General features: G+C 57.5%; 10 protein-coding genes across 10 annotated transcripts, besides 1 other annotated feature; all 10 read left to right on the top strand.

Annotated features, from left to right (window-relative positions):
• Positions 1 to 274: 274 nt before the first annotated feature.
• LPMP_140060 (hypothetical protein) lies at positions 275 to 850 on the top strand (the record flags this gene model as incomplete). The annotated part of the gene is made up of 1 exon (XM_010698940.1): positions 275 to 850. The coding sequence occupies one exon, from the start codon at positions 275 to 277 to the stop codon at positions 848 to 850; it is 576 nt and encodes a 191-aa protein (XP_010697242.1).
• Positions 851 to 1488: 638 nt separating this feature from the next.
• Positions 1489 to 2328, top strand: LPMP_140070 (hypothetical protein; the record flags this gene model as incomplete). Its single annotated transcript, XM_010698941.1, has 1 exon — positions 1489 to 2328. One exon carries the CDS (start codon positions 1489 to 1491, stop codon positions 2326 to 2328), a length of 840 nt encoding a protein of 279 aa, XP_010697243.1.
• Positions 2329 to 2413: 85 nt separating this feature from the next.
• Positions 2414 to 2477: a repeat region.
• A 384-nt stretch (positions 2478 to 2861) lies between these two features.
• Positions 2862 to 3893, top strand: LPMP_140080 (hypothetical protein; the record flags this gene model as incomplete). The annotated part of the gene is made up of 1 exon (XM_010698942.1): positions 2862 to 3893. The coding sequence occupies one exon, from the start codon at positions 2862 to 2864 to the stop codon at positions 3891 to 3893; it is 1032 nt and encodes a 343-aa protein (XP_010697244.1).
• A 710-nt stretch (positions 3894 to 4603) lies between these two features.
• Positions 4604 to 5650, top strand: LPMP_140090 (hypothetical protein; the record flags this gene model as incomplete). The annotated part of the gene is made up of 1 exon (XM_010698943.1): positions 4604 to 5650. One exon carries the CDS (start codon positions 4604 to 4606, stop codon positions 5648 to 5650), a length of 1047 nt encoding a protein of 348 aa, XP_010697245.1.
• A 1328-nt stretch (positions 5651 to 6978) lies between these two features.
• Positions 6979 to 10077, top strand: LPMP_140100 (hypothetical protein; the record flags this gene model as incomplete). The annotated part of the gene is made up of 1 exon (XM_010698944.1): positions 6979 to 10077. One exon carries the CDS (start codon positions 6979 to 6981, stop codon positions 10075 to 10077), a length of 3099 nt encoding a protein of 1032 aa, XP_010697246.1.
• Positions 10078 to 10926: 849 nt separating this feature from the next.
• On the top strand, positions 10927 to 12504 carry LPMP_140110 (hypothetical protein; the record flags this gene model as incomplete). The annotated part of the gene is made up of 1 exon (XM_010698945.1): positions 10927 to 12504. One exon carries the CDS (start codon positions 10927 to 10929, stop codon positions 12502 to 12504), a length of 1578 nt encoding a protein of 525 aa, XP_010697247.1.
• Positions 12505 to 13228: 724 nt separating this feature from the next.
• Positions 13229 to 14293, top strand: LPMP_140120 (hypothetical protein; the record flags this gene model as incomplete). Its single annotated transcript, XM_010698946.1, has 1 exon — positions 13229 to 14293. The coding sequence occupies one exon, from the start codon at positions 13229 to 13231 to the stop codon at positions 14291 to 14293; it is 1065 nt and encodes a 354-aa protein (XP_010697248.1).
• Positions 14294 to 15178: 885 nt separating this feature from the next.
• On the top strand, positions 15179 to 16237 carry IG-NH (inosine-guanine nucleoside hydrolase, putative; the record flags this gene model as incomplete). The annotated part of the gene is made up of 1 exon (XM_010698947.1): positions 15179 to 16237. The coding sequence occupies one exon, from the start codon at positions 15179 to 15181 to the stop codon at positions 16235 to 16237; it is 1059 nt and encodes a 352-aa protein (XP_010697249.1).
• Positions 16238 to 18249: 2012 nt separating this feature from the next.
• Positions 18250 to 19833, top strand: LPMP_140140 (histone acetyltransferase, putative; the record flags this gene model as incomplete). The annotated part of the gene is made up of 1 exon (XM_010698948.1): positions 18250 to 19833. The coding sequence occupies one exon, from the start codon at positions 18250 to 18252 to the stop codon at positions 19831 to 19833; it is 1584 nt and encodes a 527-aa protein (XP_010697250.1).
• A 916-nt stretch (positions 19834 to 20749) lies between these two features.
• LPMP_140150 (60S ribosomal protein, putative) lies at positions 20750 to 21295 on the top strand (the record flags this gene model as incomplete). Its single annotated transcript, XM_010698949.1, has 1 exon — positions 20750 to 21295. One exon carries the CDS (start codon positions 20750 to 20752, stop codon positions 21293 to 21295), a length of 546 nt encoding a protein of 181 aa, XP_010697251.1.
• Between the last annotated feature and the right edge of the window lie 243 nt (positions 21296 to 21538).

Genomic DNA, 21538 nt, shown 5'->3' on the forward strand with positions numbered 1-21538 from the left:
ATCTCCCCCCTCTCCTTCCCTTACATTCCTCCCTGTGGGTTGGATGCATTTGATCTAACGACTCCCGCTGAAATTTGCATCTTGGAGAAAAGCAGGCGCGGTGCAGGGCAGTCGATCGTGTTGCTCCTGCCCCCCGCACGTCTGTGACATTCCGCAGACGAAAGAGAAGAAAGGGACGTTGCGAGACGCCTGTTGCGTGTGTGCGTGTGTGTGTTGCTTCACTCGCGTGTGAACGGGAATAGCGCACCACGTCGCCTGCCCTCATGCGGTAGCAATGTTATCAAGTGTCACCTACGTCTTGGGGACGGAGAGCTGTGGAAAAACAGACCTCGTCCGCCAGCTAGAGTACCTCAGCCAGGGGGTCGTGCGCACTGTCCCGACTTCGTGTACGCCCACGATGGGGCAGGAAGTGACGGTGCTCACTATCCGTTCTCCCGCAGGCGAAGGGAAGGTTACAGTCGAGGTGCGAGAGCTGGGAGGATCGCTGGCGAACGTGTGGGAAAGCTTCATCGAGTCTCGAAAGGCCAAGGAGATTGGTGGCGGTGCCACAGCGTTTCTTCTGCTCTATGTGGTCGATGGTGTGGCCCCCCACCAGCTGCCGTTGGCGTCCACAATGTTCCGTTATCTCACGCAGGGCCGCCATGCAACTTGTGCAGGATGGTCAACGCTCATCGCCGTGCAGAAATGCGCCAGTGTAAACGCCGTCACGGCAGAGGAAGTACGGGGCTTCTTCCTGGACGAAGTGAGTACACCGTCAAACGTCGATGTTGTTGAAGTAGACTCGTGGAATGGCATCGGTGCAGGGGACGTACTCAGGGGAATTGAAGCGGTCTTTGGTGCTCCTCGGTAGCAATGGTGTCTTGGCCTCTTTGCATGTCCGCGTACCTGAGCGTCTCGTGTTGCATGCGCGCCAGTGTGCGTACGTACGTATGTGGGGAGAGGTGGGAAGCCGGGTACTACCCGCCGTTGCTTCCCACTCCCTCACCTCCTCATATTCCTGGACAAGGGAGAGCCTCCTCGCTCTCTCGAAAGTAAACGCACATGCACAACAGAAAGAAAAGGAAATCTTTCCGCGATCCCACAGAAAGGACTGCAACACGGGAGCACTTCTGCTGCAACGTCGGACTTGTTCTCCCATCATAACGGTCTGTCATTGAATGCGGTCCCTCAGGGGGTTACTGTGCTCTTTAGCAAAACTCGATTGCGTCTTTTGTTATCCCATCCCCGCCTTCTCTCCTCTTTTCCCCTTTCTCGACGGCCACACCCTCAATCGAGTCTCCTTTCTCTTTAGAGCCCCCTTTTACTGTGCCCACTCGTGCTCCTCTTTGTACGCGCGCCCACGACAACGTGCATCAATGTCCTTCTCAGGCCACTCACTGTACTCGTAATCGATTATGCTATTCGCCTAGTGTGTTTTTATCTTCGGATAGCGCATTCTACTTCCATCAACGTGCGGGTACCCACCACCATCGTAGATCTCCACTCCTCATGAGCGACTTCGAAGTGGTCTCTTCCGAAGATGAGGAAGCAGGCATGATCACCGTCGGGAGGTCTGCGGAGATGCCGCCGTATGGTCACCTGCACCCGTTCTGCAAGGGAAAGCTGCTGTGGTCGCCGGAGGCATCGCACTGGATACTCGTTCTGCTCACTCTGGCAGGTGGAACGCTACTCTTTGCGCTTCTCTGGGGCTCGCTCCGTTTCACAGATCCCAACCTCCTGCCCAATCGGTGGATGACGCAGTTACCCGACATCATTGTTGTGCTTCTGGCAGTGGTGTGTGCCACACTTCTCCTGTGCACATCACTCACAAATCCAGGGATTTTGCCCAAAAACAACCTTCCCCCGCTGCTGAGCAGTCCAGCCACGAAGGAGTACTGCACGACGCTCCCGTACTGCATGACTTGTCACATTCACCGTCCCTCACAGGCAGGTCACTGTAGGCGGTGTAATAACTGCATTGCGCAGTTTGATCACCACTGCCGCCTTTTGGGGTGCTGCATCGGTGAGCTCAATAAGCGCTACTTGCTTCTCTTTCTCTTTAGCATCGCCCTATACAGCGCCTTTATTGCCGTGTGTCTCGCGTATTTTCTCATCGTTGTGCCCCCGAAGAAAAACTTTGTGCGGTGCATCTTCTCCACCGTCGGCCTCGCCACCACTGTGCTTCTCAGCTTCATTTCTACCGGGTACCTGCTGCACAACCTCCGCCTGATCCGCATGGGATTGCTGCATCGTGAGTACGTGAGTGGCGCCCCCTCGCGCAATCGAAGTCGCGCTAGCTTTGCTACTAACCTAATGCTAGTTTTCTTCCCCAGGAAGGAGTGGGGCTGATCACCCTTGGCGCCATCCTATCTAGCGCCTTCCCCTGATGTTCTCTCGTTTTCCATTTGAGCAGATGTCAAAACCCCACATAGCGGGGGGACACCCCTCAGCGCGTGGCTGCCCAGGCTCCTGTGCCCACACTCTGTGGGGAGAAGCCACGTACTGGATGGCGCTGCGTCACACCACACGGATGGGGAGCCTGTGACAGGCCGGGCGGAGTGGAGAGTCTGCGCTTGTGCTCTACGACAGAGAATGAGCGCTCTGTGCGCAAAAAAACTATTTCGGTCGCATTTCTCGTTGGCTTGGTTTCACATTGATTTCTATCTTTTCTATGCTTGCTCATCCTCTTTACTTGTTCTTGTGCGCGGAGCGGTTCAACGAAAAGCAACACTACAGAACGACTCTCTGCTGAATCCAAAGACTTTAGCGTCCCACTCCACCCTCTCGCCTGTGGCCATGATGTAAGTGGACAACTGCGCTGATTGAGGGAAATAGCAGCAACAAAATGCGTATGCGACAACTGCCGTGACTCACTCGCTGCTATGTCCACAGCCACCAACTCCACACACCGCTACAACTCTTTCCAGCTTTCTTTCCTCCCCATGTCTCTTCTGCCAAAGGAGCGGAGTTGTCCCTCCTCCCTCGGCCTCTCTCGCCTCCTCCATGCGCACACGCACGCATCTGCCAATAGGTGTAACCGACACACACTCACGTACCACTTGACACGAAACCCCACCATGCTTCGTCAGTTTGCAATGCCCGTGCGGCGAGCAGCGCAGATGGCGGGAGTGGCTGCGCCACCACTGCTTGGTGTTCAGCAGTGCTTTATGAACATGAATCGAAGCGTGCAGACGCGGTGGGAAATTGATAGCCAGACTGCCTCACAGAAGCGAACTGACTACGACTTTGACAAGGAGCAGTGGATGAAGCAGATGCGATTTGCGTCTATGGACTGCATCATGGACCCAGACATAACACCCATACGCTACACGTCCTTCGCGGGAGTGAAGAAAGCGTTCCGGCGTTTCGTGACAATGCGCAAGCTAATGGACCGCCGCCCAGATTTCGACCCTGCACAGCTGAAGGAGCTGTTCATCCAGTTCAAGACACTCTCGTATGAAAAGAGCCCGGACTGCTTCAAAACACTGCAGCGCATCACCACGCACGGAGAGGCAGACCGAATCCTTAAAGAAATCAGGGGGCGCATGAACGAGGACTTTGCTAAGAAGAGCTGGCGGTCGTTGAAGCAGCAAGGGTCGAAGAGCACATACGAGATAGAGGTGGACTCGTTCAATTTGGTGACATGCTACATGGGGCAGATGTCACAGGACGACTGGCTACAAATTACGTATCGCTGCGAGTTCCGCCAGCGTGCCGGCAAGGAGTACGACTGGGAGACGCTGATAGAGTACCCAGTGTTTGAGGTGCGACTGGGAGACGGTGTGAAGACCCCAAACACCCATCCGTTCATCGTTGTAGGGGTACTCAAGAAAGATGGTACGCGCTACGGCAAAGACTCACAAGACGCCGCCGATCTTCGCAAGCAGTTTGACCGCACAGGGCGATGGTTCTGACACAGCGATGAGTGAAGCAAATGCACCCATCCTTTTCCTCTCTCGTGTGAGAATGTGAGCTCCCCTTCCAGTCGCAGGGCATGCGCATGCACCCCGGTGAGCGAATTTTTCCATTCTCATTTTCTCTTTTGTGTGTCTCTGCGCGCTTTGGGCCACTGTTGCTGCCTCACATCTCCAGTTGTAAATCGTGCTGAGCTACGTAGCCGTTGTCGTCCAAGTCAAACAAAGGCGCAACGGCGCGCACATGTCGTGGTAGAAAGGGCACAAACAGGTGATGGGACACCAACCACCCCAGACCTACTCTTAACAGCTTCATGCAACGACACCGAGAGCCTTGGATTCTGACTGTCTGTGAGCATCCTCCAGCAGACGCTGAGCAAGTGTTACCCCTTCTCCCCCCTCGCACCTCTTACTCCCATCACCCTCTTCAGTTCTCGTCTGCCCTTTCCCTCACTGCCCCCTTCCCCACCTGTGGTTCCCCCTATGCGAACCCTCTCTCTGTGCGTCGCTTGTTGTCTTGTCACCTCCAGGACTGTCATGGGGGAGTGGCGCCACCCTGCACTCGAGCAGCACACTGTGTGGGTGTGTTTGCAACAGTAGAGGGATAGATGGACCGACTCGCAGGAAGTTTCTTGAGCAACGGCGATGTCGCCAACGCCTCGTCCCTGTACAACTCGTTAGAAAAACTGAACCCAACCAGGTACAGTCGCATGGCACGCATCTGTCGTGTTCTTCTCAACCCCCAAAGGGTGCCGCTGCCACATCGCCACCGTGACATTTGCGAGGCGCTTCTGGATCCTCTCGTGTCTCCAGAAGTGCTGCTTCGTGACTCAGCGGAGAGCGTGCAGAAGTTATTTCAGTGCCTGGCCGTGTGCACCCATCCCGACAAGAACCCCAACCCGAGCGCCAACGAAGCCTTTCTTAGGCTAACGGTGATGAAGGACAAGGCGCTGGCACTGCTGCGCGATGGTGCAGTGCGAAAATGCGATGGAGCAGCCGAGGTCCCACCTGGTAAAGCTTCAACCTCGAATGGGCGCAGGGGAAAGACCAATATGCCGCGCTTCGGCCCTGCCATACCGACCGTAGCTCACAGACGGCAGCGGAAGCCAGGGGCCGCTGTACCAGCAGCCTCCACCGCAGCTACTTCGGACATCACCGCTGCTGCGGTCTTCACCAACATTGCTCAACTGCGAAGTACAAGAATTACGCTGAACGCGCTGAAGCGGAAGAACATCGCGGACGATTTTGAAATCTTCAGCTCCACGCAGCGCTCCACCGCAGTGCAGTCGGAGGTGAGTCTCAGTGGCGTGGATGAAGCTCACCTCGCCGCCACAGTGCCGGTGATACCCACGAAGGAGAGAACGCAGTGTGCGAATCGTCAGCGACTGCCGTCCAGCGCTCCGCAGAAGGTAGCAACTGTACCTCGTACGGCGTCCCCCAACTCGGACCCATTCCTGTTCAGCAGCGCCTATGACGTGATGCCGGTGTCCTCGCATACGCCGCCGCTTCAATCGCCTCTAGGGGTTGAAAGTCACACCATGAGCGTCAAGGGTGGCGGTGACAGTGCTCTCGATGCCTCAGCCCTCCACTCACCATCCGTCCCCACTGATGCCGTCGCCACTGACAGTGATGCGATTCGGCGGCAGATTGATGAAGCGTGCGTTCGCCTGCGAGAGATGCGACTGCAGCACACGAAGGTGCGTCTCGATCTTGACCTTAGCTTTGAAGCGTATGAGCGCAGCAAGCAGTCACAGTGAGCAAATATGCTACGCCTGCCCGAGGTTCTCAGCCGTGTGCACTCGGGGGGATGTTGGAGTGCCAGCTAGATCGAAAGAGCTGTTAGCTACAAATGTGCGTGAGGCTGCCTCAGTACCGGCGAGATGGACAATGGATGGCGAGGGAAGACTGCGGAGGGGAGGCAGACCGCGTACGAGCACCCGCTTGATGTAAGTAGTCGACTGTTTTCTTCTGCAAAGAGGGCAGGTAACTAGAAAAGGAAAGGGAGGGAGAGAGACCACTGGCACACACGAACACAGCACAACGCTCAACAGCCATATACGTGTGGTGATGTATCCTGTGAAACCCGAAACCCCATGGCAAGCGAACTGGGACATCGATGACAGCGACCAGCTACACCCGCACACACACACACACACACACACACACAAGGATGCGCAAAAGGTTCACTTTCTGCGCTCGTGAAGCACATATATGTATATGCATGCGTCTGCATATATGCCTCTCCTCAGCTCTCTTTCTCTTTTACCGCTCTCCAGTTTGGGTCCCCCTCTCTCTTGTGCTCACAGTAGCTCACAAGGAACGTGTAGTATGAGTGTATGTCAGGTATGCTACTTCTTTGTTTTCTCTCTGCTGCCTATACTGGTGACTGACTTCTTTGGCACTTGTGGCGTCTCTCGGTGGGCAGTGGGGTGGCAACGGAAGAGTAAGCGAATTCGGAGCGACGAGAAGAGAGGCAGTGAATCGCTTGCTTCGCTCTTCACACCCGCCGCTCTCACGTCGAATCCTTCACATCCCCGCCATCATCTCCCTTGAAAAGGTCTCGTTTCCTCCATCATGAGCTCCCGACCAACATACTCTGAAATCGGCACTAAAGTAGCCTCTCCCTCTCCCACTGATACGCAGCTTGCTCTTGACTGCTGCAGCTGCCACAGAAGTGCAGGCCTGTCTGTATGTTCACTGCACCGACAGGTCATCCAGCCGCTCAAGAGCATTGCGTTACTTCCTCCCCCTGCCGCCGTTGAACGAGAAGTGGTGGTGGCACAGAAGTACAGCGGAAGTCCTTGTGGAGTTGTTGTCGCAGCACCTTCTCGCCGCTATTGAGCCCTGTCTGCCTCTACAACACTGCACATCTCATCGCCATCTTTTCTCTCCACTTCCTTCGTGTTCCCTTCGTGTACATGCGGCACGCTCTCGTGGATTTCTCTGTTGGGACCGGCGCGCGGCGTTACGCGCAATGTGACGGCTGTGTTTGTGTGTGCGTGAGTGTTAACAAAACTCTTCTATATTTGCTTTGTTTTTCTCCCCGCCGCCGCCCCTGCCAGGACCTCTTGGGCCAAGGAGAAGAATGCCCTCCATGAGCGTGTCACGGCAAGCGTCGAAAGTTTCCACCACCCCAAGTGCCACGAAGTTCTCGACAATTCGGAAGCTGCCCGCAGTAGAGCAAAGTGTCTTTCCAGTGGTGGCAGTCCCTACAAACAGTGACGAGACGAGGCGCACGGTGTCCGTCGGCTTCGATGTGGACTCCACCTCCGACACAGTGCACGCACTGCACGAGATGCAGCGCCGCGTAGGCGACGAGGGCGCCACGGACAGGCGAATCCGCCGCAGCTACTACGCGCGGTTTGTTGGACACTTGAGTATACAGCGCAGCCTATACCAATCTACATCTGTGTTTGTGGAAACGATGCTGAAGGAGGTTCACCACTCCACCGAGGCCGGGGTTTCGATCAAGGCAGCGGCAGCGACGTGGGGCCTCAAACTCCTGGCCAAGAACGCCGGTCACAGCGTCATTAACACGGTTCTCGAACTGCTTTTGCCGGCTCTCTATTGCGAGTACAACCCAGAGAAGCTGTGCAGCGCACCTTCCGCCGTGCAACTGCAGGTGCTCGAGCAAGATGCACTCAGCGACAACCCGTACTTTACACACTCCATGTTTGTGGATGAGGTGCAGGCGGACAAGAGATCTGCTATCCATCTCCAAAAGTCGCTGGAGGCAGCAGTCCACGCGAACGACGAGCGCAGAAATATGGCGTGCCGCCTTATTGAGCGCCAAAGGCGGCAACAACTTAAAGTCGCCTTCCGCAGCTGGCGCCACCGTGTGCGTCAGCAGCACCTTTTGTGCATGATGGGTGACAACACAGCGAAGCAGTGGGCAGAAGAGATGTCACGGCTCTGTGTTCAGTCAGCCTTTTATCACTGGAAGCTACTTGTGGAACGATCGCGGAGCACTTACTTGACAGAGCGACTACACGACGCTGCGTTCCAGCTGGGAAACGCAAAGAATCAGTTTCAGCTGCAGTGCTACCGCGCCAACCGCTTGGTGCAAACTGCGAAGGAGGCGACAGAAGAGATGAAGCAAGTGTCGCAGATCAACGAGGACCTTCAGCGGCAGGTGGCTGAGCTGAAGGCAGAGCAGGTGCGCAAGGAGAGGGAATATAATGAGAAGCTGACGCGAAACGTGGCGCAACTGCTGAAGCTGTTGGGCACGTACGATTCGCTGGCGCACGTGTTGCTGCGCTCGAATCAGACTGCCGAGTCTTTTATGTCGGAGAAGCCACCATCAGCTCAGCCCCCTCAGTGTTGTGACGACAGTGAGGAACCTTCGGAAAACGAAGGTCAGTCACTTGTGGCGAATGCCGCCGCCGAGGCGAGCGTGGAAAACTTGTCCAGCTCAGCGCTACAGCTGCTGCGGAAGTGGTGCGATGAGGTGCTAGCACAAGTTAGCGAACGTGAGGCTCCATTCCCGCCGATTCGTGCCTTCGGGGCTGACTTCTCAAACGGCGAGCGCTATCTCTACCTGCTTCAGCACGTGTTCCCCGAGGTGGTTTCCTCGGTGCTCTCGATCCACAAGATGGACGTCGAGTCCAGGCTGCGCCGCATTCGTGGCTACGCTGAGGATTGTGCCCTTCGCTACAGGCTGATGCCATCGGACCTCCTAAATGAGCGTGAGGATCTGCTTGTGTGCTCCCTGAGCGAGCTCTACCAGCAGCACTTACTGCGTAAGTGGGATCAGATTGTATTGCGATCCACTGCGGAGCTGGACACCTTTAGGGAGGGTAACATGCAAGCAGCACTGCTTGGGTGCACGGACTCATCACCAGTGGAGGAGGCCGCCGACGTTCCAACCGAGGAGCTGGATGAGGCCGTAGTGAGAGTGCACATTGGTGACTATGTCGAGCGAGTGAAGGCCATCAGCGAAAGCTTCAGCACGTCACTCGCAGCGGCAAACGAACTAGTCAAGACCAGTGGCGCTATTGCAGCGCAGGAGGCGCACCTCGGCGGCGAGCGGCTGCAGGGGACGCCAATCCTGGTTGTCGGTGAAGCTGGCAGGCGCGCTTTCTGGAAGCTGCCAGCTGGCGCGTTGGATGACCTGCGCGGAACCCTGAAGCTCAACTCTGAGGAGATGATATGGGATCTTATCGTGACGCAAATGCTCCCGGAGTTGCTGCAGGAGCACGTCGACACAACGTCACGCCTCTTCTTTCTCTTCGCTGGAGAAAACGCCAAGACACTTTCAGAAGTGGCGTTCTGGCGCTTTGTCGAGTGCAGCGGCATGTTGGGTGGTGGGATGGATGTGCCCATGGACTGGATTGCGACGCAGTATGACCACGTTGTAACGCCGCAGCTTGACGCAGCCCTGAGGACGATGGCACGCAATCAGAGCGAGATGAATTTGCAGAAGCTGCGCCAGGTCGCCTACCAAGAAATGGACATCCGCTGCTCAACACCACCGCAGTTTACCGAGCTGCTCGTGCGACTGGCCGTGGCATCGGAGAAGGGTGAGCACGGTCTCGTCGAAGGCACGCGCCGCCTCCTGGAGAGACTGAAGCTGCTCGAGAGAGGGATGTCTCCGGTGGCGCGCGAGCTGCACACGCAGGAAGCGCAGCATGTCTTGGGCTTTTTCAACGAGGATCTGCTCCGCGTGTACCTATTCTACGTGAAGAAGCAGGAGTCCTCACGCAATATGCGGGATGCGTCGCTGGCCAGTCAATGCGGCGGCCGTTTCGCCTCGCAGATGTCGATGACAATACTCCTCACCATGCTCGAAGACTGCCGATTCCTCTCCGACAACAGTGGGCGGGGAAGCGCTCCGATCAACGCCTTAGCTGATTCCACGCGACCGCGCTTCTTCATCAATGCCGCACAAGTGCGAAAACTGGTCTCTGCGCTGGAGCGTCTTTGCAAGGGCGCCATGAGCGGTGGACTCTCGTTTAACCTCTTTGTGGAGACGCTCGCGGGGCTGGCCTATCACTGGTGCCCCGACCCGCTCGTGCCAGAACCACGGCGCCTCGCCGGTTTCCTTGCTCACACGATGCAGCAGCTGAGTGCGCGCCACATTAATTCTACGCTACTGTTGGGCATTGTTCCGACAATTAGGCTGGAGGGACCCAGAAGCGTGGACTTCTCGTATGAGGCACGCCCATCACCAGGCACAGCCGCCTAGCTGTTCGAACCGGCGTTGTGCTGCCTTGGAGGTAGACACCTGGGCGAGAACGAGCGAGAAAGTACAGAAACGGAGGTGCGTGTCACTTGTACCATCCTTCTCGCCACTGTGCCAAGTAGATCTGCCGGCATCCTGTACGCGCATCTGTGCACGTAGCCGCAACTCTGCTGTGTGCTGCCAAAGGGGCACACTCCCGTCTATCCCGTGCCGCCACTCGCCCCTCTCCCTCCCCTGCCAGTCGTCCTTTTGTACATCTTCGATTCCTTCGTTGTTCTTTGACCCCTCGTCGCTCCTCACCCATGTACACATCAAACCTCTGCCACTTCCCCCCTCACCCCTTTACCCGCATTCTTCTCGAAGACACTCACGGAGCGCCAGTGCTGATGCGCGATTCCGCTTGCACACACGCCAGCGCGCCTCCCTTCACTCTTCGTCGGTGGCGCTTTCACGCCTCTATTGGCCGACAAGCATGAAAAGGGGAAAGTAGAGGCAATTGTGCCTCCTCCTCCTCCGTCGCACATGGTGACGCTCTTGAGCGAGTCTGTTTGGTCTGCGCAGTACAGCAGACAGTGCCGCTGTCCTTGGGTCTTTGCCATTCCACTTCCTCATTTTCTTCTGGTCTCCTTTCTTGCTCGCTATTCTTCTAACGGTTTGCACTCTCTCCCCCCCCCCCCTCTCACCTTCACGCCTGCCCCATCACCTGACAAGTGCACGTAGATGAATCCGGATTAGAACTGTGGCTTCGGCGCCGCCGTCCTCGGACGCAAGCCTTCTTCCTTGTGTCTTTCCCTTAGCCTGTGGGTGCCAAGGGAAGAGCTGTTCTGCCCACTGCCTCCTGTCGTCTTGCTCATGTGGAACGCGTCAACCTCCGCCATCGCGCGTGTCAGGCGTAATGGCGTGGCTCAGACTGGTCTCACATGCTGCACTTCTTTGGCGTCACCTCAGCGTCGTTTCTCGTCGTGGTTCGAAGAGCAGCCCGTCAGGGGTCAGCAGCACACGGAAGACAAGGCTGTCGCTGCTTTCGCCATCAATGCTGACAAACTGGAGAAGAGCAAGACGATCATCAACAAGAAAGCGCACGGAATTCCTTTCCACATATCTGATAACGAGGCGGTCGACAACGTGTGCCGCCACCACGGGACTGCGGTCGAGATCCACAGTGTGGAACGCTTTCTCATGCCCTTCTGGCTCACTGAGACGGCTGCCGCTGGCACCTTCAAGGCAGATATCCTCCAGCACGATCGTACGAACATCACCCAGCCGCACTGCTTTGTGTGGCTGGAGGGACCCCGGTACCAGTTCAGCTACCCCTTTGGCGAATACATGCCAATGAATCAAGTCTCCGCGTCCTACCGGGAGCCTCTCAAAGTGGTGGAGCGCTGCCTCACTGGCACCCACGTGCCGTCGATGCTGCTCTCGCGATTTGAGCTACTGAATGAAGTGGAGAAGATGGAACACCGGCCCACTGTTATCCCTTTCACCATGTCAACTATAACCGCCCTCTCTGTAATGGAGCGGCGCGTCAGCCGCCGCGTCGTGATGGACCGTATCGACCGCGAACTTCGCAAGTTTCATGGCTCCTTTTTGAAGAGCAATGTAACCGTAGTGAACCTGCGCATGGCAGCATCAAGCATTCGACCTGTATTCCTGCCACTCCTCAAGCTGACCGTGACCACCGTGTCTCACTCGACGCCAGTGCCGGCGTTCATCTGCGGTGCCACTGGCAAGGTGGTAGGGCCAGTGCTGCATGTGCAGCGCCGAAAGCGACTGGGACTGGCCGTTTCCGCGGTTGCTGGTACGTTGCTGAGCCTCGCACCCCTCGTAGAGCCCGGCGTGGCCACCGCCGCTGCGTTGGCGGCCGGCGTCTCCTCTGGCTTTGTGCTGCAGACAGTGCAGCAGGCGCACTTCATGCGGAAACAGGCACACGAAATGGCGCAGCTCAGGTCTGTCGGCGTTCTGAACCTCGTCGCCGACAGCGCGGGCTATCGCTGGACACCAGAGGAGGAAGAAAAAGATGAGTACGAGTACCGCGAGGAGCTGCGTCGTCAGGCACGCGCAAGGGACGCCTTTGAGCAGCGCGTGAAGGAGGAGGCGGCACGCGACCAGGCCCGAGCCCGTGGCAACCACTTCGACCCAAAGAACCGCCGCCGCACCGACTTGGCAGATGTGGACCCACGCGGCTACTACGAGCTGCTCGGACTGAAGGGGAAGGAGGTCTCTGCCACTACGAAGGACGTCACGAAAGCGTTCCGTGAGGCGGTCCGACTGCATCACCCGGATCTCCACTCAGAGGCCGAGGCGGAGAATAAGAAGCGCCACATGCAGCGCATCATCGAAGCGTACAAAATTCTGCACAACCCCAAAACGAAAAAGTCGTACGATTCTGGCGAGATGAGCGGCAAGTCGCATGAAACCTCCGAGGTATGACGTAGGAGGAGGGCCAACGTGAGAACTTCAGCCATGTATGTCTGTATTCCACTACCTGCGCTTGAATCCCTGCACGTTCGCCCTCTGGCCACCGCCACCATTCCACCGACCCTATGCAATCCTGTTTTACTCTCTCTCTCTCTCTCGCATGTATGCGTGCGTGCGTTGTAGTCAAGTTCGACCACAGGCGGAGTAAGTCGCATGTCATTTGCTCGTTCCGTGTCGGCGTACCCCTCCACCCTTAAGCCCGCCTCTGCGCTGTTCTCATGAAAGCGTGAGCGACGGCACGACGTGGTGACGTCAATAGGCATGCATACTGGACAAACACCCCCCCCTACCCTCCGTGAGTAATGGACCTGTTGTTGTGCGAGGGGCGCCATGCCGCGTGTTGATTTTCATAGTGCTGGAGTCGTGCTTCTGAGAGCGGCACCGGTGCGGGAGCAGCGGTCACCGGACCTTCGAGACAAAAAAAACGCACACACCCCACGAACCGCTCAAGCATTGGCTTACACATTCCATCCCCTCCCTTCTCACCTCGCCTCTCTTTGATCCGCTTTCCCCTCTCTCGTGGTTGGGCGAGTGTGTTGTGCTGACTTCTGCTGTTCACCGTTGGTATTAGCCATTCGCCACCGGAACTGTTACGCACACACCCTAGCGCTGTTGTAAACTTCACGACAGCATCCCCTCTCACTCTCCTCGGGCCCTCTGCACAGTGCCTTCATTCATGTCTGTGCCACTACCGCCCCCAGCAGCGATACCGCTGCCTCCGTCAGCAAGCGCGGCTCCACCGCCGCCCCCCATGGCAGCTGTACCACTCCCACCTCCTCCGCCCATGGCAGCCGTTCCTCCGCTACCTGCCACAGCCTTGCCGCCTCACCCGTTAGAAGCAGCACCTCCGCCACCGCTCGCGCCATTGGCTCTGCCTCCACCAGCAAGCATCGCCCCTCTGCCACAGCTGCCAGGCGTCAATGTAGCGGTGCCGACACCACCGCTCTCGGCGATTCCTGCGGACCCACTGCCTCCGACGGCCGCACCCCTTGCTCCAACAAGTGTGGTGGCCCCACCTGCGTCCGTACAGGTGGCAGCAGCGCAACCGCCTGTGCAACCCATCTCCGTTGAGGCTTGGCGGACTCTGGAAGCCACAACCCGTGAACCGGTGCCGAACATGGAGGCCACCCGCTACCTGGCGGTGGAGGAGCGGGTGCGAGATGAGGTGTGTCGGCTCTTTATCCTTTCTGACTACGACGTTGGTACCCTCATGGTAAACGTCGTCCAAAGCCTCCAGCATGTGGGACGTCATGACGTGGGCCTTCTACGGAACCAGATGAGCACGGCCTTCACTGTCACTCAGTCCACCGCGTACGCGCGGCAAAGGAACACCTCGGTGGAGGAGCGACGCCACGCTGTTGCCGATGCGGTCGAGCGCATCAACCAGACTGGCAGCAAAGCCGAACGTGCGTTTGCTGAGGTGGCACAACGGGTGACACCGGCTGCGCTTCCGGCAGCACCAGTGACGGTTGCCTCCCCCGCTGCAGTGCCGATGTTCCGCAAGAGCGCTTACGAACTGCTGATGGAGCAAATCGCAGCCACTCGCCGCGGCTGCAGCCCACAGAACCGTCGCATCTCCTCGCCGGAGGGGCGGCGGAAGCGCGCAGCGGGTGGGGCGGGGTGTGGTGAGCATCCTACCTCCTACAACGGCAGCTATCTGCTGCGGCGCTATGGGAGCACATACGATCCGCAGCGCCACTATAGCCATTACCGCTACTACGGCCTTCCTCCATCGAAGTGAAGTATTTTGTTCTGCGCAGCGGGGAGGCGTAATAGAGCATACACACACACACACAAAGACAACCAGTGTGGCGCACCAACAGCGAGGTGGTCGGAAAGAGGTGGGTGTTGCACACCTTTTCGGGGCCTAATTACCACGCACCGCAAATCTCTAGCACTGCATAGACAGGCCCCACTTCCTCCTTGCACCCCTCCCCTACCCTCACCGCGCGAGCGGGCCTGCGCGTGTTTATGTCTGCATGCCTCGGCGTGTGTAGCTGTGCAGGCACGCGGTGGGAAGTTGCATTAGAGCAAGGAATCGATGGGCCCGAGATACCGAATAAATCTGGCGGTGTAGATATAGCGTAGCTAGCATTGCACACGTCTTGTCAATGGGCAGGCGCGTTTGGTAAGTGGCAACTGCGGCGCACTGATGTCCTCAGCTGTGCACTCCACACGCCAATGAAAAAGTTCTCTAGACGAATCGTGTCGACCAGCTTCCATTGGTGCGCTCTGCTGCCACGCTGCGTGTGACTTCGATTCATCCACGATGGTCTCCGACGAGACATACCCTCCGCTAGTGGGGGGCACCGTTTCAAGCCAGAGGCGCCGCTCTCCAGCGCCCTCTTCCCTTTTTTCTCTTGTGCCATTTCGGAAGGCACTCTTGTCGATGCCACTTATGGGGCCTTCTGTCCAGTGGACTCCCCGCCCCCCTCTCTCTCTCTCTCTCTCAACCCTCCTAGTACAAGCACTCCATCGGTCTGACCCACATACAAACACCCGCGTGCGCGTGCCTACACGCACACACATACACGCATACATACAGAGGCGCTTTCACGAAGACAGTACCCTCGCCTACACCCCTGCACGCCGCTTGCACCCAAAGTCCATTTTTCTCTCTTGTGGCATGCCTCGTCGAAGGATCATTATTGACACGGACTGCGGCGGTGACGATGCCATTGGCATCATGACCGCGCTGGCGGACCCCAACACCGACGTCATCGCTATGACAGTCGTCTGGGGCAATGTCAACGCGGATCAAGGAATGGAGAACCTGGGCAAGCTCCTCTGCGTGTTTGAGCGTGATATTCCCTTCTACAAGGGTGCGGAGACGCCACTCGTGTCGGATCCCGAGACGGTGCAGTGGGGGGGCTTCGGCAAGGATGGTTTTGGCGACGCGGATTTTCCGCCGTCCACGCGGGTGCCGGAGCAATCCAAGACGCACGCCGCCCTTGCCATCACCGAGCTGCTGCGAACGGCCAAGCCAGAGAAGGATACCGTCTATCAGCTCGTCTGCCTGGGCCCCCTCACCAATGTTGCTCTGGCGATGCGACTTGAACCAGGCGTGTTTGACGTGCTGGGCAGTGAGACGGAGCCGGCCATCACAATCATGGGTGGTACGAGCGAGGCGAAAGGCAACTCGAGCTTAACGGCGGAGTTCAACATCCACTGTGACCCTGAGGCCGCGTATGTCGTCTTCAATCAGCGCAACATGCGTCCCGTTCGTGTCGTTTCGTGGGAAGTAACGGTGGAGTGCTGCATGACGTGGACATTCTTTGACGAGTGGCTCGGCCGCCAGAAAGATGGGACGAAGGAGCAGAACAGGCTTCAGGTGTTTATTGCGAAGGTGTTCCAGCGGCTGGAGGCCTTCACCCGCCCGCTTCCCGACGGCACTAAGGCGGACGCCGGCGACGCGGAGGTGACGCAAGACAACACGTGCGTCATTCCTGACGCGGTGGCGATGGTGGCCGCCCTGTACCCTGACAGCATTCTGGATCGCTTCCTCACTCATTGCACCGTAGAGCTGCACGGACGTGAGACGCGTGGGCAAACCTGCCTGGACTGGTACGGCACCGAGCAGTCGATGGCGAAGCGAGGGCGGTGGCGCAACTGCGAGCTCATCACCCGTGTTGATAACAATCGCTTCTTAGAAGTGATGAATGGCATTATCAAGCACCCAGTGTAGTTTTATGCACCCGTCGTGTTGAGGACGATACAAACACCACGATGTCGGCCTCCTCGTTTATCTCCCATCGCGCCCCTTGCGGCAGTCGTGCATGTGTGGCCGTACGTGGCTGTTCGAGTCGGGGGTGCAAAGAAAGGCGAACCAGTCGATTCCTCACGTCTGTGCTGCATGGCAACCTTGTAAAGCTCTTTTTGTCTCTCTCTCTCTTGCGTCGTTCGATGGGACACGCGTTCTCCAGGACGTCGCCTACCCCCTCCCCACGCCGCCTTTACCCCGTTCACCCGTTGCCGTCGTCCTGGGAATTTGCATCTACTGGGGGATGAAGGAAGCTAAAAGCGAATCGAATGCTCAAGTTGCTGAGCCGGTCTGTGTGTGTGTGTGTGGGTGTGGGTGTGGGTGTGGGTGTGTGTAATTGTTTTTTCGTTTTTGCTTCCTCATTTCTTCTCTCCCGACGCGGACGCGCATGTGAGCACGCCACTTAAGTGTGGGGCGTATGCTCTATAACCATCACCCGGCCATCGCACGCAGACAAACTCATATATGTACATACGCGCTCACACACCCACGTGCATGCAAAAAGGTGATATGCACATTCGTTGACGTAATTGTGTGAAACAGCTGTTGATGTCTTCGTCTTTTGGTGGAAGGTGCTCGTCATATCAGAGGTCCACCTTCCTCAAAGCTCAGCCCCTTCCTCTCCTCTCTGCTAGTAAGCGTCGCCAGGCGTGAAGAGGCACATGCGCTTCCTCTGATGGGCTGTCGTTCTTTCAAGGCGCGAATCCCACGACTTCGTTAGAGCGCGCAGAGGAAAAGTTGACGGTGTTGATCTCAGGAGAGGAAAGGGGCGAGAGGCACAGTTGTGTGGCCATCGTATATACGCACGCACAGTGCAGCATCTTTTTGGTCTTTTCTTTTGCTCCTTTTATCGTCTGTCTGTGTGTGTGTGTGTGTGTGTGTGTGTGTGTGTGTGTGTGTGTGTGTGTGTGTGTGTCCGCAGCTGTTTCGCTTCGGTACTTTTGCTGACAACAGTTGAATACGCTTACAAGACTGGCCAACGGGCAGTGCTCCTGTTGTCCCCCCCCCTCCCTCCCTCCTTTCCTCTCTCCTCTCTCACACGCGTTGTGGCGTTCAGAAGTCTTGTATCTCCCCAGTGCCGCCTCTCCTTTCTCAGTTCTGCTTCACATCGACTCCGCAGAGCAGAGTATAACGCCGACCAACCTTTAAGCAGCAGATGAAGAGGAGAGGCACGGCTGCAGCACGGCGTATGTGGAAGGGGATGGCTGAGTCTCTAGAGAACTACAAGATGAAAACAAAGGGGGGGCGCTGGCGTTTTGACTGTGCTGGTTTGTTTGATGGTTGTGGATCTTTGGTTTTCCATTCTCGTCCTTGCCTTCGTCCCGGTGCAGATGCGACTCACCTAAACTCACAAAAGAAAAGGATTGAATGGCACAATGCAAGCGTCTCACGCAGCTCCATCATGCATGCCCCTCCCTATGCGCGTATCCCCTAACGTCTGCTCACATGTGTGGCTCGCCGTGTACACAGGACCGAAAGCGAGAAGTTGAGCTGAGGACGTGGCGCCGCAGTGGTCTCCACAGCTCGGAAAGGTGAAGGGCGAGAAATGAGAGTAGCCGCAAAGGGAGCAAAATGGCAGTCTCCCTGGAGTTTGGTAATGGTGCTGACATTGGGCTGAATGCAACGGCCGCCACCTCCTCCTCCGGCCCTTCACATCCCTCGTCACATCTCCCCGTGCCTTTTCCTGCTCATGCACTCCTCGCCGGCATCGCCTCCACCCCGTTGGTAGGTGCATAGGTGGGTATACATCTCTCTTTGTGTGGGGGGTGCGTGCGGACAGTCCGCACGTGCGTCTGCCCACTACTGGCTTAGAACAAGCTACCACGCCTGGGCACAGGCACGCAAGTATATACATACAGTGAGCACAGGCCTAGTCAGGGAAGAGGTGCTGGCAAAGCGAGGACCAGTCGGTGAGGAGTCTCCTGTCGTCGCCAGTCATGTCGACCAGCGCCGTCCCTGCGTACGAGGAGAAACAAAAGGTGTACGCTCTCCTCAATGGTACCTTTCACGCGGCGATTGTGCTTGAGGTCGCAGAGGACGCCACACGCGGCGGCTTTCTCTACTACGTCCGCTACGTAGAGCAGGACAGCAGACTGGACCAATGGCTACAAGCGAGCGACATCAAGGAGCGTCACCAGGGCCGCGCGCACCATGGAAACGGCAGCACCTATCAGCAGTGCTCCCCAAGCGGTATCAAGACGCGGCGGCAGAGTCACGCGACAGAGCAGCAGAGCGCAGAAATAACAGTGCTGACGGGCGAAAGGGTTGGTACGTCCACTGAGGTTTCGGCAAACGCGAAAGGGGGCGGTGCTGCCCCGCACTTGGTGAAAGTGTCAACGATGCGCGCGCGGCGGGATAGCGCGTTCTTCTCACGCACCAAGAACATCTACTCGATCTGCATGGGGCCGTATGAGGTGGAGGCATGGTACTTCAGCCCGTACCACCTCGCCCGTCCAGAGGTGCAGCAGCGACTGCAGGCGGCGTCGCAGTGCGTCACGGGAAGCACCGAACTGCAGCTGGTGCAATCCACCACATTCTCGAGCAGCACTAGTGGTGTGAGTAGTGATATCGCTGGCGTTGGTGACAGCGAGAACAACAGTGTAGAGACCGGTAGGTCAAGCAGAAGAGGCGGTACCGGTACGCAACAGTGGCCAAACGCCACGCGCTCTTTCTCTCTGCACATATGCCCCTACTGCCTGCGGCCTTCTGTTGACAACGAGGCGGTAGTACGGCACCTTCAGCAAGACTGCCTGAGGCATCCCCCTGGCAACGAGATCTACCGCGACCCAGTGCGGTGTCTTGTCGTGTTGGAGCTGGACGGCTCACTGGAGCCAACCTTCTGCGAGCACCTCGCTCTCCTCTCGAAGCTGTTTCTTGAGCACAAGGCTCTGGACCACGACATGACGCCTTTCCTCTTTTACGTGTTGTGCTCCGTGGAGACCCACGGGCTGCAGGTACTGGGGTACTTCAGCAAGGAGAAGCAAACCCCTGAGCCGTACAATCTGTCGTGCGTCTTGGTACTACCGCAGTATCAGAGCCGCGGCATTGGTCGATTCTTGATCGAGCTCAGCTACGAGCTCTCGCGCCGTGAGGGCAAAGTTGGCACGCCGGAGAAGCCCCTCAGCGACTTGGGCGAGAAGCTCTACCTGAGCTACTGGGCTGACTCCGTCACCATGGCCATTGCCCGGGCTATGGAGGAAGGCCACTGCGTCTCCATGGACTATCTGGTGCAGGCAACGGCTATGATCCAGGCAGACGTGCTACGCGCCTTACAGCACCAGAAGTTTCTGAGCGGAAATCAGTTGACCATCTCTGAGGACGTCGTAGAGCGCTGCTATGCGAAGCGGCTTAAAAGGGAACGGGATACGACGAGCTACACCTTCTACACGCACTTGCTCAGCTGGGCTCCAGGCCTCTACGAAGAGTTTCGTGGCGCTCCACCAGCGCCGACATTCGTGCCCTGGCGCGACCAACGCGCGAGCCAGCGGTTGATGCGAGGACACGCGAAGGGGGACACGTAGGGACAAAGCTGCATTTGCTTCTTTCTGCGCTATCCGTGGAGTGGGTCTGGGGGGAGGAGGGGGTATCGAAGGCAGAGGCTGGAATTACGCAGGCATGGCCTACCCGCTAGAGGAGTGACGAAGAAGTGGGCTGACGACACCGCGAAGAAACCAGCGCGCGTGTGTGAGCCTCTCCGGTTGTAGCGATCCGCTATGGCGCCAATTTGTGAGGGAGCGTAGCGAAACCCGAATGCGACACGTGCGTGGGGCACACGTCTCTCTCCTCAGCCACGAATTATGCTGCCCGCCGGCCCATCCCCTGCACCTCCACCGCATAGAAGAAAAGGGCGAGGAGGAGGAGGTCTGTCCATCCAGCGCACTTGTGCATAGGTGAATGGCGAAGAAAAGAAGCGATTGAGCTGAATGCGCTGCGACTGAAGTACGTGAGCAGGTACCTCCATACGGAGACAGTGGGTGGGTTCCCTCTGTGCAGATACACCTCATGCCCTCCTCCCACTTTCGTTTCCAACCCCTCCCCTTCTCTAACACGAGTCTCTCGAGTGGGCTGCACTTGCAATGCAGTGCTGCTGCATCTTCTTGCACAGGACCCCATATGCGCCTGCGTGCCTCTTCCTCTCTTCTCTCTCCCATACTTTATCCACTCGCCTGCACGTCCCTCCTGCCCTCTCCCCTCCCCCAACACCACATACATTGCGTTGCTCCGTCATGGTATCTTCGGAGTTTTCGTAGCAGCTGCAGAAGTAACACCGGCTCCCTCTCCCCACCAGTGGGCCCATCCTCAGCGTAGGCGTAGTAAAATAGCATACAAGGCACATCGCTCTTGCTTGTTCTCTCACATATCCACACGCGTCCCTCCCTCAGCACGCCACCTCCCTTCCTTCACTCATCACACAAGCACGCATCTGTCGGCTTCACAATGCGCAGGGCACTCTTCGCAAGCGTTCTTACTAGCCGGAGTGCGGTGGCGTGCCGCCACTCCACCGCCAAGCCTGCCGACGGCAACGCGAAGCTCGACGACTTGGCCGCTGCCTACTCTCAGCTAACGTTGAGGGAAGTGTCTGACCTGCAGCGCCTCATATTCAAGAAGCTGGGTCACAGCGACGACTTCTACGAGAAGGCGCTGCTGCGCGGCCTCAGCGGCGGTGGCGGTGCGGTAATGATGGCCCCCACTGCCGCGGCGGCTGCAGCGCCGGCAGCCGATGCTCCGGCCGCTGAGGCGGTCAAGGCAGAGAAAAAAAAGGTCGAGAAGCTCACGTACGACGTGAAGCTCGAAAAGTATGCGCCGGAGATCAAAATCAAGCTCATCAAGGAGCTGCGCACTGTGACCAACCTCAGCATCGCAGATGCCAAGAAGGCGGTGGAGAAGTGCCCCGGTCTCGTGGCCACCAATATGAGCAAGGACGACGCGGAGAAGCTCAAGGGGCTGTATGAAAAACTCGGGGCAAAGGTGGAGCTCCTCTAAACAGTGCAACCCCACAGCAGCTGTGGCATGGCAGGCACAGCACCTACACACTTCCTCGTCGTCGTCGTCTTCTTCTTGGTTTGTTTGCGTTAAAGGCGGCAGGGCGGCGCTGGTGTTCCCTTTTTTTTTTGCCTCGCCGTGTGTGGGCGTATGATGGTGAGCATGTCTGCCTGTCTATCGCTGTGTTGGGCTAAGGGAAAACGACAGGGATGTCTGTCTCTCTGCTGGGGATACTCGGGCAAG

This window comes from Leishmania panamensis (genome assembly GCF_000755165.1).
Source record: "Leishmania panamensis strain MHOM/PA/94/PSC-1 chromosome 14 sequence".
Lineage (NCBI taxonomy): Eukaryota > Euglenozoa > Kinetoplastea > Trypanosomatida > Trypanosomatidae > Leishmania > Leishmania panamensis.